A 16,668-nucleotide genomic window follows, 5' to 3' on the forward strand; every position below is an offset into this window, starting at 1 on the left:
TTGCGATTCACGAAGAGAAGTTCAGTTTGGGTAAAGCCTTTTTTTCTGGCAGTAAAACGTGTTAAATGGTAGTATCAGTTATTGAAAGATTATGTAATCCCTTCTAGGAACTTCTGAATTTAGGATTAGATACCTGTCTTCCAAGATGGCTTTTTTTTTTTTTACATCTTTATTGGAGTATAATTGCTTTACAATGGTGTGTTAGTTTCTGCTTTATAACAAAGTGAATCAGCTATACATATACATAAGACAAATACCAAGATAGCTTTGAAAGCTGTTTTCCTAAAGATTGGAAATGGGTTGAATGCCCTGTAAAACTTGTTTATTTACCAGTTAGGCTTTTAGAAGTTAATCAAACTATGATAATCAATTTAAAAACTGATTTTTTTTCTTTTAAACTATAAATTCAGTGTTCTCTTAATACTCACATATCCCAGATAGATACTTCAGAGGACATATACTGTAGTGGACAAAAATGATTTAGAATCCCATTTTTATATCTATTTGAATCTTTAACTTCCATAGATAGAAGAACATTTGAAATTGAGTAATAAAATTCTAGAAAATAGAGATTAATATTTCTACCTTTTAGTCTCCACATACTTTTTAAAAAATCTTTTCCAGTTTTATTGAGAAATAATTTACATACATCATTGTTTAAGTTTAAGGTGTACGAAATGGTGGTTTGATTTACATATATTGTGAAATGATTACTACAACAGGTTTAGATTACTACAACAGGTTTATCTGTCATCTCATATAGATACAAAAAAAGAAAGGAAAAAATTTCTCCTTGTGATGAGAACTCTTAAGATCTACTCTCTTAACTTTTCTGTATATTATACAGCAGCATGCTGTATATTATACAGCAGCATGATGTAGCCATCATGTCGTACATTGCAACCCTAGTACATTACACTTATTTATCTTATAACTGGAAGTTTGTACCTTTTGACCACCTTCATGAATATGTTTTTTAACATTTATGGTCATACTGCTCAAACTATGCTCTCTTAGAGGTTGTAGTTGTTCCACAAATCAGAGCATTTTTTTCTAAGTTATGGACACACAAAATGAGGTAATAAATATAAATTTGGAAATTTACTCCAGTTACATGTTTCTGAAACTTTGATGAATTCTATTAATTTTATGCTAACAAATTATCTGATCTATAATGAAGTAGCCAATATTAATGAAAAGATTAAGAAAAAAAGTCAATCTTGCTTTCTGTTAATAACAAAAGGGATTGAATGTTGAAGAGAAAGAAGGCAGGAAGAAGAAGATATGTTTGCCTAGCAACCTTAGGAGACACAACTACAGCTAAGGCAAACATACCAGAGTTTCAGAGGTTAGAGAATACAGTTTTCCCTGCTTAATCAAGATAAGCTGAAACACTTGTTAAGAGAGTCTGATTTACATTTTCTGATACGGGCTATCATAAGTTGACATGAAGCTACATCATTCTTTGTGTTGGGAATGTGTACTGGTTTAGTAGTCATGTGAATAGATGTAGCTGCTCTGAGTTAATATATTTTTTCCAACATTTTTCTTGTGTAAAGTTATCACATTTTTTCTGTTTCCTGATCCACAAGAGCACTGAGAGATGGGAATCTATTCTTCAATTTGTGTGTGTGTGTTTTAGACATATATGATTCTGGTTATAATTGCATGTCTTGCACAAATGTATTTGTTGCTAGGGAAAATGTCCCTAGTGCAAGAAAGGCCATTAATTATATCAGTTGTTAACAGGTTTCCACAAAGAGAACTTGTAGCTTCTAGTTGCTTTGCCACTTGAATTCTGGTCCAGCCTCATCATTAACAATCTTGAAATGACTATTTGATTGTAATATCCATATGTAATTTCCCTCACATTTCCTAATATTTGTGGAGGCACACATATAAATTTCATTACTGGAGAATCCTAGAGGGGTAATGAACATCAATAAATCAATGAGCAGTTTTTGGTTTTGAACTTATAAAGTGTCCATATTTTAAAAGGAGAAACTTCATGCAGTAATGGTGTTACAAATTTAGGGGTGCTCAAAGATCTCAGGATGTGGTCTCTGAGGAAGACAAAGGTAATGTTACCTTAATGAATAGATTTTTCTCTCTTCCCACACCTGAGAGTGCTCATGATACCTGCCACTAGTAATTTCGCTCTCAATCTTGTGAAAACTCAGGTGGTCTGAAAACATCTCTTCATCTTGTACAATAGTTAGAGGGCTAGTCTGAATACCCAAATCATAAAAATAGTCATAAAATATTAAATGCTCAGAAATGTATCCATTTAACTGTAGCTTATAAATTACAAAAGATTTCAATTCAGCACAGTAGTTATTTTACTGCTCTCCTTCCTTGAGCAACATGATTAAGACATAATGCATTAGGTCTTAATGAGTTTATATTTATCATCACTAAAAATGTTTTCCTCCTTTGGGATAATTACATAATTGATTATTTGTGAAAAATAGTGATTGTAAGATTTATATTTTTACCTAAACTAATTTTCTTGTTCTAATTTATGCATATCATCTCATAAAATATTAATTATAGAAACACATCCTTCCCAAATTAAATTATTAATATTTGTCATTTCTAATCTAAATTGCCATTAACTTAGAATATATTACATGAAAATAAGTGTAATTGATCTTTATAAATACATTTAATTCCTTAATCATATAGAGCCATTCTAGTTTTAGCATAGTTTGCTCTTTTCTTTTAACCAAATTTATTTCATGTTCATCTCAACTTTTCATGTCTTTGTGCTGTTAACTTAGAGATGTCTCAGCCTAAGTTTCTGAATTCGGAAAGCATTGTGCTTTTGTATTCCTAAAGTTTCTCTGGTTATATCTTGAGGCAATAACACTGCTCTTGGTCTCCTGGATTTTCTCATAGAAAAGCCAATATGTTTAGCTGTATATAGAAACTTTTCATTGTGAATTAATTCTGAAACTGAAGGTACTTAAGTTTTGGGCCCTCTATAGAAATCTTTACATGTGTTCTTTATATTCCTAGAGTATTTATGTGAGACCTATTGATCTTAAACATACAGAGACATACTTTCATAAGAACAGAAAAAAGAAATATCCTTAATAGAATACAAATGGACAACCTCACTTCCATGCTTAAAACCATTCACTAATGCCAGTTAACATTTGTTGAGAGCTTCCTATGTTCCTGCGACTATCTAAGTGTTATGCATGCATTGTTTTCTTTATGCATCACCATATTCCTATGAAGTTGGTTGGCATTTTTGCATCCATTTTATAGGTGAGGGAACTGAGACATAGAAATCATCTCAGACTTTATAAAAATAAAAATTAAAAAAAAATCAAGAAACTAGTGAAACCAGGATGCACACAGAGGACAGAGGTTGTGTTCATAATAACTGAATTTTCCCTCCATTACTCACAGAAGGAAACTACAACTTTCTACACTGGTTAAGATTATAAGACTGTTTACACAACCTGCAACCTGCCTCCCTTTGCAGCTTCATTTCTTGCTGCCTTTCCCAAAACACTACAGTATGTTTTACCAAAAAAACACTCCCTCCTTTTTTCCATAAAACAAGGAAAATTATTTAAAACATTATTCATTTAACATGCCAGGAGAGCATATTCACCTTCTCCTTCATTATCATGAATTGGTAAAATGTATTATTTTTTGGTATTCACATAGGTTAGTTCCTGTGAAATAATTATTTAAACAGAAGACAACCTTCATATATTGTGATTGTTCAACTACACTGAAATCATCTTTTAAACCAACCCCCTCTCTTTCTCCACCAAGAATTTCTTCAGAGCGTGGTTGCTTATGTTACTAATTGATCTTTGCATTTCCAGCATGTATGTAACACAATAAGAGTACACAATGGGTACTCAATAATTGCTTATGTAATGAATGGTACCTACATGCCAGATTCTATTTATTTTATCGTTTCACTTTTCTTTATTCTGTAGGCTAAAATTTGATAAGTAGTATCTATTATTGAATATTCAATTAGTTTCTCAGAGTAATGCTGAGTTAAATGTTAAGTAAGGTAAACGATAGTAAATCTCTTTCTCTGCTAATCAGTGACTATTGGAAGTCAGAATTTTTCCTTCTAAAAGAATTTAATTGACATTCAATTACATGTAACAATAGCATTTGACAAATTTTCTTTAGTAGATTAATTAATTAATCCAAGGTACATTATGGTGAAAAAAGTCTGCATGCTTATCATTGCTGATTTCTACAAGCCCAGAAACTAGTAGCCCAGCTCATACTGAATTCACCCTTTGATTATCACCAACTTCTACATTATTCTCAAACTGTTATAATGATAAATATGGAATGCCAAATGATAATTCTAGCATATTAAAAAACCCTTAAATATGGTGCAAACATAGAAATAATGGTTACTTGTATCCATTATTTAGAGAAAAAAATTTAAATTGAAGACATGAAATATGTTTAAAATAACAAGATCTTAACCATCACTGAATACAACCTCTTGTTCAAAGATGTGGTTCAGTTCCTGTTCTTTTCTCACATTAATGCAAATCCAGTATGTTTGGTCTTCATTTTCAATAAATTTATACATGGGTTGTCATGTCAAATTCATGAAGGGGTTTTTCTTTTTACAAAACAATGTTACTGGGAGTCTTAGAAATAATTTAGCTTTCTTCTCCTTCCTGTTTCCCTCTCTCATTGCATTAAAGACTCATTAAAATCATTATGGAATACTATATATATATATATATATATATATATATATATATATTCAGAATGATCAGATATAAATGATATGATTAACACAATTTTCTCCTCCAGGTTGCCTTGTGGTCAGAATTGGAAAGAATAATTTTTGTTTATAAATAAATGTTGGAAATTGAAGAACTGAGGTTTTAATGTTTTCAGCCAGGGTAACTAACCACAGTAATTTGACAGCAGGTGTAATTAACTCTGTGCAATTTTTGATATAGATTTGTCCCTGTATTCATTTCTGTTTGTTTTTGGCTACAACACCTAGTTAATTGATCCAATTCCCATTAAAAAGATTCACTCAGAGAGCATCTTTGATTGCCAAGGACATAATTTTACAAAATTTACACTCATAAGGATGAAAATGACTCAATATGCTGATTGGCTTGGTTAAGTAGGAGAGAATCCTTTGTAACACTTTTACAAATACCTTTTCTTTGTTGATTCCTATGAATAAGTTATTGCTATTGTTACTTATAAAGAAGTGAAAAATAATTATTAAAGAAGACATTTTTAAAACTATTTAATCACTCAGTTTTGTAAATTAAAAAATTGCTTTAAAATAGGAACTGTAGCATTTTCAGATATCTCTGCTTTATTTTCTTTAGTGCATGTAAAATAATTGAATGCAAAAAAACGAGAGAGATCATCAACATATGACTTCTGTTTCTTATCTATTACTTCATTACCTTGGTTTCTTCCCTGAGACAATCATATTAAACAGATTAGCAGGTCCAACTCAATCTCTTCTAGAAAAATAGAAAGCAGTATATTCTTGTATCCCCAAGTTCTCTGCTAATACTAATTCATCTAATAGATAAGTGATTTTATTATTTATATTCCATTATAAAAATTTCAGAAATGCAGGAATATACAAGAAAACACATAAAAAAACCCAATAATCTCATATCAAGATCATAACCACTGCTAATATTTCACGTATTTCCTTTTGGTTATTTTTCCCTGTGATTATTTGCATATAAGAATTTTTAACCTACGAAATTATTATTGCATAGTTTATAGAGTTTTATATCACATTTTAAAGTTAAAACTCTTTCATAAATATTTTGCTATGTCTGTATATATTATGGAAAAATATCACTTAAAAATGAGTCTCTCAATATTCTATGGCATCACTGTGCCGTAGTTTTATTTATCCTCCCAGAGGAGGAAATCACCACTTATGGATATTAATAGTTTTCTGTGTGTATGACCCTGAATGGAGTACTTGATAGAAAGAAAAGAGAAATGAACGTGTACTAAATTTGGCCTTCTCAGCAAGAATGACCACATAAATGACCTTAATGGTGAAGGGTAATAAATGTACTGTTCAGGACTCCCAAGTAACTAAGATTGTACCAAAGGAAAGTGAAATCATACTGACAAGACATATATGCTTACATCATAACTGTTTTTTGATTAATAATTCTTAAAAAGGGCTCTATGAAATCAGATGAATTTAATGTGTAAGTCCCATTAGTGGGTGTTGAATGAGATGAAAGTAAATATAAGACAGTTTCTGTATTTCTTGGATCTCAAAATCTAGTAGGGGAAGTGGGACATGTAACCCTTAAAATTTTAACAGTAGGTCACAACTTAATGGTAACTTATCTTTCCTAGTTCTATAAATTCAAGATTACAAAAAACCAAGAAATGTGGGATATGACATATGTTTAGGGACCTATCTAATTGCAACACCAGACATTGGAATTACAGTCCACATGACCCTATCTCCTTTAGGACTGCCTCAAATGAATTCCCAAATGGCCAATTTACTCCTCCTCTTTACTGCCTTACTTTCTGATCTAACCATAACTCCATCATGTCAGTGCTTTTATTTAATTTTCTATCCTTTAATGTGACATCATTTTTAGCTACTCTGACCATTATGTTATTAGATAAACTATCTTCCCTTTGCAGAGATTGACATTTGTATTTATTAAGAAATAAAATAGGGATGCAGTTTCTTTTATATACTATTCATTATTCTATACAACGAATGTTTATTGAGTGCTTGCTTAAGACTCTGTGCTTCAAGCTGCCCTTCTGGAACTTATATTCTCAGAGGGGGATAAACATTGAACAACTAATTACATAATTATTCATTATTAGTTTATGTCAAATACAACAAAGGTGATGGAGACTGTGGTGTTATGTATGAGAGCATCTATCAGAGGGAAATAACATGGTCAAAGAGTGAAGGAATATATACGATATAGTCATACTTTAGAATTTAGTTTTTAATGTTTTTTAATAAATAAATATATAGTGTGAATATTTATAATGAATATATATATACACACATATATAATGATTTTGGAGTGGTGACTGCTTCATTCAAATATGTATTAGATTAGTTCAAAATGTGAACTACAGAGAAATAGATAATAAACATTGGCTCTTATTGAAAATAAAAAGGTTTTAATAATAATACATTCACATGTTTGAAAAATGTTTTGGCAAAAACATCAAACAATTTTTATTCCTTTAAATGAATCATTTTAGAAATAATGCCATTTGCAGGAACATAGATGGACTTAGAAATTATCATACTAAGTGAAGTAAGTCAGAAAGAGAAAGACAAATACCATATAATACCACTTATATGTGGAATCTAAAATATGACACAAATGAACTTATCTATGAAACAGAAACAGACTCACAGATATAGAGAACAGACTTGTGGTTGCCAAGGGGGAGGGAGGGTGGGAGAGGGACAGAGTGGCAGTTTGGGGTTTACAGATGCAAATTATTATATATAGAATTGCTAAACAACAAGGTCCCACTCTATAGCACAGAGAACTATATTCAATATCCTGTGATAAACCATACTGGAAAAGGATATAAAATTTCTGTACAGCAGAAATTAACACATTGTAAATCAACTATATTTCAATTAAAAATGCTAAACTAAATGAATCATTTTAGAAAAACCTTTTACTTTTGTATGCTTTTATTCTTTTATGTTGAAAAATAAGTTGTTGGTGTAAAGATAATGGAAGTGTTTTGAATTATATCATACTCTCCCTCTCAGAAGAAGGTACCAGGTGATATGGACAAAATAACAAATTATTTTTTTAGCCATTTTACTAAGAATGTTTTACAGATATAATTTCACTTTATTATCACAATAAATTATTATTATTATTTTTGTTTAGGGATTTTCTTTTTTAGGAATTTTTAGTTTTGTTTCACAGAAGACATTTAGGCTGTGAGTTAAAGAAGAATTCATGTATAATCACACAGCTAATTAATGGTTGGTGCCATGAAAATTGAAATAGTTCTGTGGTGGAGTTCCAAAGCACATTGCTCTAACCATACACCATTAAATCTTGTTCACAGAACATTCTTAATGTCTCAATGTAAAATCTAGTTTTAATGACACCAATATTCAGTTTTGGTAATTTAATATGCATGATTTAAGCATTCATCATTTGAAAGTTACTTATATTATTATCACTAAATATTCTTAGCTATTGGTTTGGATTCCTGTCCTGAACCACAAACTCCTAGCAGTGGGAATAAAATTGGAGACAGATACATGGTTGGTGATGTAGTATCCTTTCAGTGTGATCAAGGCTATTCTCTTCAGGTAAGTCTATTTTAAAATTTTAGCTTTGACTTCCATTACCCTTTCAGAATATTTTAACAGACTAATAATTGATAATACACAGGTTATAAAACAATATTGATCTCAGCCTGCATAATTTAACATTAAATCAAAAGGTATTCAGTTTGTCAGTGAGATATTCGTGAGAGAAATTGCTGGAATGAATAAATTTATTGTGTTTGCAAATAACCAAAAATGATTTTTGAATCAAAATAAATCTTCAATTTTCTGTCTGTTCACATTGCATGTGACCACTGAACTTCTGGATTTTCAGAATTTGAAATAAAAATGAAAGTGATAATTAAAGCATTAAATGAAACTTCCATGATAATAAATTCCCCAAATCAGTAAAAATCGACTACAAATAAGTTTTGCTAAAACTGTGGATTTGCAATGTATATTCTGACTTTATGTATTTATATTAATACTCTTTTATAGGTGTTTTAGAAGGTCTCAATTTATGACCTCATAAAAATCTCCCTAAAGCATAGACCTATTAAGAAATTAAAAAAAAAAATTGAGACAGAAATGATTTCACATGTTAAGTAAATAAATTCCTTAGAGGAAGGAAAAGTAAAAATGAATAATTTATAGTCTTTAAACTTGTATCCCAAATTATTAGTCTCAGAAGTGAAATCAAATTTTTCTGCTCTTTAAAATTTAATATACCTCAGTTGACTTTTCAAATTTTTATGAAAGAATTTTATAATCATTTTTTAATCTGTCTCACCTTGAATATTATTGTAATTTATTATAAACCACTATGTATATGGGCATTTCCTTCATATAATTATCGCAGTACCTTAGTAGAAAATGTTTTGGTAGAACAATGTTAAAACCACAGTTTTAATGTGATATAGAGTCTTAATTTTTCTACCAAAAGCTTGTTATTTTTTACATTTTATCACGTGTATGTAATCACCTTCCTTGTTTTAAGTCACACTAATATTTCCAGTAATGTTGAAAAATATTAAAATGTAATATATTGTTAAGTTTGTTTTCATAATTATCATTCACTATCCTATGTTATATTTACACTTTTAAAAATGTGTGCTGAACTGCATTGTCTTGTTTATATAGGGTCATTCTCATATTACATGCATGCCTGGGCCTGTGAGAAGATGGAATTACCCAATCCCAATTTGTTTAGGTAAGTTAAAGAACTATAAATCATTTATTAGCTGTATCAGATTTTAAAGGTACACCTTATATATGTTGTTGTTCAAACATATAGTTTACCTTTTGTCAGGTTTTATGGAAATTATATTTTGAGATAAATCCTTCACTTTTTTTTCTTTTTTAATTTTAAATTTTTACATTTTTTTTGCCCCAAACTTTAATATCAATGGATAACTTAAAAATACAAATTGAGAAAAGGTATTAGGTTTTTTGATTCCCAGAGAGTTTTCTCAATATGATGTAGTAGAAGTAGATTGGGAAAATATACTATTGCTTACTATTGAGCCAAAATAGATAAGGAAGCTGGAGTCTACCAAAGGGAGCATGGCACCCCATGAGATGTCTTCATTAGTAACAGACAATTGAGATATGGGATGTATCAAAGAACACTTGGGGCTTTGAAAGTATGGGTCCAAATTTTTGTCCTAATTTAATGCAGCTTCCAATTATTTCTATCCACCTTATTTTTTTTTTCTCTTTTTCATTTCTGGTGTCTGTATGCAACCATTAATATACTGGGCTCTATAGAATAGGAAAAAAAAAGTTTGAGGTATGAGCTCCATAATTAAAACATTTGTTTACCATTTAGAGTTGTAGAAATAAAAGAAATGAAATAAGAATAATTTAGTATCAAATAATACCATTGACTATGTGATAGAATTTAAGAAAGATGAGATTGGTATTGACTGAAGTCATTGGGAAATATATTCAGTCCATAAAATTTACAAAGAGTTTTGGATGATAGGTGTAATTAAGATAAATGAATTAAGAAGACTACCCTTTCTGAGTAGGAAAAAGGGCAAAAACAAAAGAATTGGTGTGACTTGTATACCCTACCAATGTACAGTGAACAAACCTGTATTATATTAGTTTGCTTGGGCTGCCGTAACGGAATACTATAGACTGGGTGGCTTCCACAACGGGAATTTATTTTGTCACAGTTCTAGAAGTTCAAGATCAAGGCGCTGGCAGGGTTGTTTTCTTCCGAGAGCTTCTTTCCTTGGCCTGTAGAAGACTGTCTTCTCCCTACATCTTCACATAGTCTTTTCTCTGTGAAGGAGCTCCCCTATCTCTTTCTCTTCTTATAAGGACACCAGTACCATTAGATTAGAGCTCCACCCTTATGACTTCATTTAACCTTAATTACCTTCCTTGAAGAAGGTATCTCATCTCCAAATACAGTCACATTTGGGAGTTAGGGCTTTAACATATGAATATTGGGGGGAGACACAATTCAGCCCATAATGCCTATGTACCATGTGTGCAATTTTTGTTGGAGAATACTGGAAAGTAATATTGAAGAGTAAGGATGTGTTTACTTGGCAAAAGATATTAAAAGCATTCAGACTTTAGAATGGATGACACTTTTTGAGTGATATATTTCTTCAGGTATTATAATTTATGCATATAATGCCAGTTATAAAATTGTATATATACATATAATGCCTATTGTAAAAATTTATATATACAGATAATGCCATTTATGTGTGTGTGTGTGTTATGTATGTGGGGTCTGTATGTGTGTGTATATCCAATTAAGTATAAAAATTGAGAATATAAAAGAGTACAAAGAACAAAATAATTACTATATATATTCTGCTGATATGAGAACAGAGAGTTTTGGTCTTTTGTTCATTACTGTATCCCCAGTGCCAAGAACAGTTATTATCTTAAGTAGGCATCCAATAAATATTGTTTAATGAACAAATTAAAGTTTAGGGATTCTACAGTATGTATATTTTTTATAATGTTTTCCTTCTTGACATTCACTTAGAAGAATTTCCCATACCCCATAACATGTTTTCAAAAATTTGATTTTTAAAGTGGCTTTATGGCACATAGCATAGTCTAATTTGTATAGTTACGCTCTTTTGTTAGCTTAGTTTTTTGTCTTTTTGATATACATTTATACACATTTGGTACACATTTACACACATTTCTTTATTTATAAGTGTTTTTCATGTGCCTTCCTGTCATTTCATATAACTACTTAAAAGCTTTAATATTGCCAAATTGCTTTCAGAAGGTTGTATCAATTTAAATACCACTCAATTATGATATGACAATTTCCATCTTGCTTTATTTCTAGCACCAATTATTACTGTTAACAAATTGCTCAGTTTTTAGGTAAAATACTGCGTTTTGATTAAGTCTGTATTCCATTGTATATTGTTAACAAGGGAAGTACTAGATGGAAGTGATATTTTAATAAAATTAAACTGGAAATTTTACATTTTATTATATAGGATAAATTTGTATGAAACTGTATTAAATACTTATATTTTGATGTCCAATATATCTTCATTTGATTTTCAGCTAATGTACAATAGCTGTGTATGGCAAATGTATTATTCTGTTTGCTCATCTGTTGAATGGGATAGTAATGTCCACCTCATAGGCCCATCGTGAGAATTAAATGAGAGAATGCATAAAAGTATTTAGCACTGAACCTGAAATACACAGGGCATTCATAGCGGTAGTTATTATAGTGAAAAATATGTAATAACTTAAGGGTCCAATAATGGGGAAAAAGGAAGTGAACATTCTAATGGAATATTTAATAACTCAAAGTTTATAATATATAATCAAATATAACAAGGCTTAAAGTGATTCACAGTATGATCCTATTTTCATTATATATGTAAACATATAAACACATATACGTACATATGTATTTTTCTGCAGAGAAATAAAAGAATGTAAAGGTAGACAACTTATCTATGGGTAGTGGAATTCCAGAGCACTGTTATTTCTTTTGTATTCTTTTTTTTTTGTATTTTATAAATTTTGGACAGTAAACTTGTACTATATTTGATAGACAAAGTGTCTAAATTGACATCATGGCCATATCATAAGGAGAAACTGAAGGCAGGAGGCTGGTTCAGAGAATGTCTTAAAACTCTAGTCATCAGGTATCAAGGTTACCATCTCATGAACTGGAAAATAAAAAGTCTGCCAGATATTTTGATGGAAGGAAAGAAAAGTCACTTGAGATTTTTACATAATAGAGACAAATCTGAAGGAAGAATCAAAGATAATTTTATCTCGGAGGACTATGCTATGGTTGTGTCCTTAAGAAAAACAGTATAATAGGCCTCAAAAAAGTCTACTGTGAAACTTCTGGTGAAACACAGCATTCTCTATCAAGGCCTAGGGGTGCATGAAATTGCAGAGTCTCTGAGAAAATAAACATGAGTACAGAGCTGAAGGCAGATTCGCTTTTTGGATTTTTCTTCTCGTCCTTTATGGTTTGTTATTCTTTTTCTTTCTCTTTCATTATCTGTTTACTTTTTATTCTTTCCTTCTTTCTTCTCTGATTTTGGGATTTACACTCTAGAAAGATGGGCAATGCAGAGGCCAGGATTTTCAGCTCATTTCTAAAGAGATGGAAAACAGCAGAATTAGAAGGGCAGTGAACAGCTCATACACTTGAGATAGTGAAGGCAAGGAAGCAAAAGAGTCCTTGTGTTCTTTCACTCAAAATTCAGAATAAAGCAAAACAAACCTACAATTGCATTCTTGCCAGAAACTTAAAAGTACTTTTCATTGGCCAAAATATTTTCTCTACCACTCCCTAATTATCAGATTGTGTAATGAACATATGTGGGCAATCAAATTTTAGGAAAATGAATTGGTGAACATTAGTTGTTTATATATGGTGAAATCGCTCTGGTTTAAAGATGGATGAACTGAGATTTGAGGATGGAAAAATATAAAGGTGTATCTTTAGATCTCAATGGTAATTACAACTTCAAAAGAAAGGTTTATATGCACATTAACTACAAGGTTATATATATCTCCTTATTAAAATCTGCTTTATACATAATTTATTCAGTTCACATAGTTAAAGATAGCTGTCAAACTGGCTATTGATATCACATAGAACATTGATAAATTGTTCTACTGAATTTGCCTTTATGATATATAACCTGAAGTTTGATTATCTACCTGTTGCTATTCATAACAATAAATAAATGAATGAAATTGTAGGTAAGTGTATGGATAACTTTCAAACTTGATGTGCAGTCATGAAATTTGATTCTTCAACTCTCAATTGAGATGTGTATTTTAGTACTTCTATGATAAAATGATAAAAATGTATACTTAGAGGAAAGAATTAGCTTCTAAAATGCAATTGATCTATTAATACATGTTAAATAGTTCTATCTAATCATGTAAAAGTTAAAACTTGGGTAATTATTTGTTCTTATAATTTATGGTTAACTTATCAATTGTAAATCCATATAATAGGGATTCTACAAAAAGCATACATTTATGCCCAAATTCTCAAACATGGGTGCATCTTTTTACTTGTTTTTACTTCCCTATTTTTTGTCCAGATTATTTTAAGATAAAGTGAGACAATATCTGATGGTGTGTGAATCCCTTGCATATTACTGATAGAAACCAATATTTTTTCTTAAAAATCTTCAGCCTCCTCACAAAAAGAGGAAAATGAATTCATTTATTGTGAAAATGAATCCCTCATCAATATAGTATGTTGCTGGCTTGATTTTACTATAAATTATATTATCTTTTGAATGAATCATAACATTTCTAGAAGTACTTCAGGATGAGAAATGTACTGCTTGCTATGGAAAATGATATGTGCTCCTTGTTTGATTGTATTCACTGCACATGAGCTACTCCTTTCTGTACAATAATGATTTAGCTTGTATTTACTGCTGAGGAAAGAAATATGTTACCCTTTTATGCTATTTTACAAAATGCCTTGTCAGTTGATTATATTTGATTACTAGTACGTGGTGAATGAGAGTTGACAATATTCAAATTTATACCAGTTTCAACTCAGACACTTGATTCAGACTTGAAATAATTTCAGTCTGTTTTTAATACAGTAAAGTACTTTGGCTTCAGTGGGACCTCTATTCTCTTGCAGCTCAGTGCGGCGGTGCTATGTCAGATTTCAGTGGCGTGATCCTCAGCCCTGGGTTTCCTGGAAACTACCCCAGCAGTTTAGATTGCACGTGGACAATCAAGCTGCCCATAGGTTTTGGTATGTATATTAAAAACACGTGAAAGAGTATTTTTATATCATTAATGTATCCTTAAAAAGAAATAACAAAGTCTAATAAGAACTTATGAAATATTCACAAATTATAGTTTACTTTGGGATTATATACATTTCACTTGGAGTACTTGGATAATAGAAAGAATATGGGCATTTTTAAATTTTATACATAGATGATAAATAGATAAACTTTATGATACTTTCCAGTCAATATGTACAGATATAGCCTGAGTTAGATGTGTGTGGCAATGATTAAGTTCAACATGATTTTCAGGTATAATTGTTTCTGTAACTCTTTTCTACTTGTTGAAACCAAGCAGTACATAGATACATTATTTTCTGGTAATTTATTGAATCCAGTTGCCATTGTAAATAAATAAGGTTTACATTTGAAAAGTATTAGTACAGTTTTTCTACTGTTAGATTTAAATACCCGTGTAGATGTAATACCTTTCTAATTCTAATATTACAATTGACAGTGTTTGGATATATTGCATTCTATATATATATTACATTTAATAAATTCTTTTCCCTCTTGTGTCACTAACATATTCTTTTGCAGCTTCTTTATATCCCATTAGTCTGTAAATGCATAAATAGAAGTGTTAGATTGAGGATAGACTTATTCATTAAATCACAGAAGAATAAGATGAGTAGATACTCCTTGAAGTACAAACCTGGTGGATTTAGAGCAATTAAGATATTCTGTACTATCTCACTTATTGAGGACTAAATTTAGGGACCTCATTTACCCAAAAGCATCTATAGCTTCAGAATGAAAATTCATGTTGAAATGTTTTACATAAATTCACAGAAACTCATAGTTTTGACAATTCTGTACTGAGCATGCACGCATTATACTCCTGGTATTGTGCTAGGTGCTAGGGATAAAATGCATAGTAAAACAGACTTTGTACCTTTTCCCAGTTAAGTTACAGTCACAAGGAGGAGACAAATAGTCAAATATGTTATTGCAGTGAAGTATAATAAAGAGTACAGGTTTGTACACAGGCATCCAGCCTAGTCCAGGAGATGCAAAAAAGGTTTGTCAGAGGAAGTGATGTGTGAACCGTGGCTTTAAATATAAGTAAGAGTAAGCCCAAAAATGAGGGTAAGCTTGTGAGGAAAAGCAAAGAAATTCTAGGTAAACAGACTGACACATGGAAAAATGCAGATAAGAGAGCTAAAGAAATTCAACAAACTTGAACACTATATGACTGGCCTGAGGTTTGGGGAGAACAGTAAGCCACTGAGAGGAGAATTCTGGGGGGCTTTCTAATGAGAATTATTCTGGCTACAACATGGAAATACCCTTAATTTGAAGTTGTAGTCAAATTCTATGACCTTTGATTGAAAGAGAATAAATGAATAATAGATTTGAAACAGTATGGTTATCCTTATGTCTTTTACTAGCCACTTAAGAGGGCTCATCCCATGTTGCTTATGGAGCTAAGTGAATTATTTTACAATAAATTATTACGTGTATTTGCAATAGTGTCATTATATCACCTTCAACTTAGCTCTTGCTAATGCATCATTGATTTTAAAAACCAAGTTTATTAAAACGAATATGCATCTCTCTTTCTCTATTTTAGAAATGAAAACATGAGACCATTTCTGATTTGGTTACATTTAAATAATCCCACTGTTTTCTTTGAGTTTTGGCTAAATCAAATATTGCTTCTAATGTATTTGAATAGATAATTTATAAATGTTTAAAAGAAAATTGAATACACATCAACAGTTAAAGAAGTATTTTCTCTTGCCTGTGAAACAATTATGGACAACATAATTTGTGAAAAGGGGCTCAGGAAAATTTTAGAAAAATATGCACTTCTTGTAGCCTCACATATTAAGATAGTGCATTCAAAGTTTTAAGAAGATTGTCTGATTGTCCAGGAATGTATTTAATATTTTAAAGCATATTTTCAGTAATTCCCAAAGTTATTTGTTCATGGAACTCTTTTTCAATGTAACAGTGAATTTCCATGTAACTCTTTTTCCAGGAACAAAATATGACTTCACTTGAGAACCTCACTAGTTATTAAGAGCAAGAACTCAGGAGCCAGAATGCCTGAGTTTGAATTTTACCTCTTTTAGG

At 30.8% G+C, this 16,668-nt stretch overlaps 1 protein-coding gene across 3 annotated transcripts in view; it reads left to right on the forward strand.

Annotated features, from left to right (window-relative positions):
- Nucleotides 1-16,668, forward strand: part of CSMD3 (CUB and Sushi multiple domains 3) — a gene marked incomplete at both ends in the record, with an annotated part of 1,109,686 nt that overhangs the window by 982,388 nt on the left and 110,630 nt on the right. For all 3 annotated transcript variants that reach the window (XM_082600704.1, XM_082600705.1, XM_082600706.1), the window contains 3 exons: nt 8,220-8,338; nt 9,437-9,506; nt 14,436-14,552. In XM_082600704.1, coding sequence (XP_082456830.1) covers nt 8,220-8,338; nt 9,437-9,506; nt 14,436-14,552 — 306 coding nt within the window. The remainder of the gene's footprint in view (nt 1-8,219; nt 8,339-9,436; nt 9,507-14,435; nt 14,553-16,668) is intronic.

Source organism: Mesoplodon mirus (genome assembly GCF_964341445.2).
Source record: "Mesoplodon mirus genome assembly, chromosome: 16".
In the NCBI taxonomy this organism is placed as follows: domain Eukaryota; kingdom Metazoa; phylum Chordata; class Mammalia; order Artiodactyla; family Ziphiidae; genus Mesoplodon; species Mesoplodon mirus.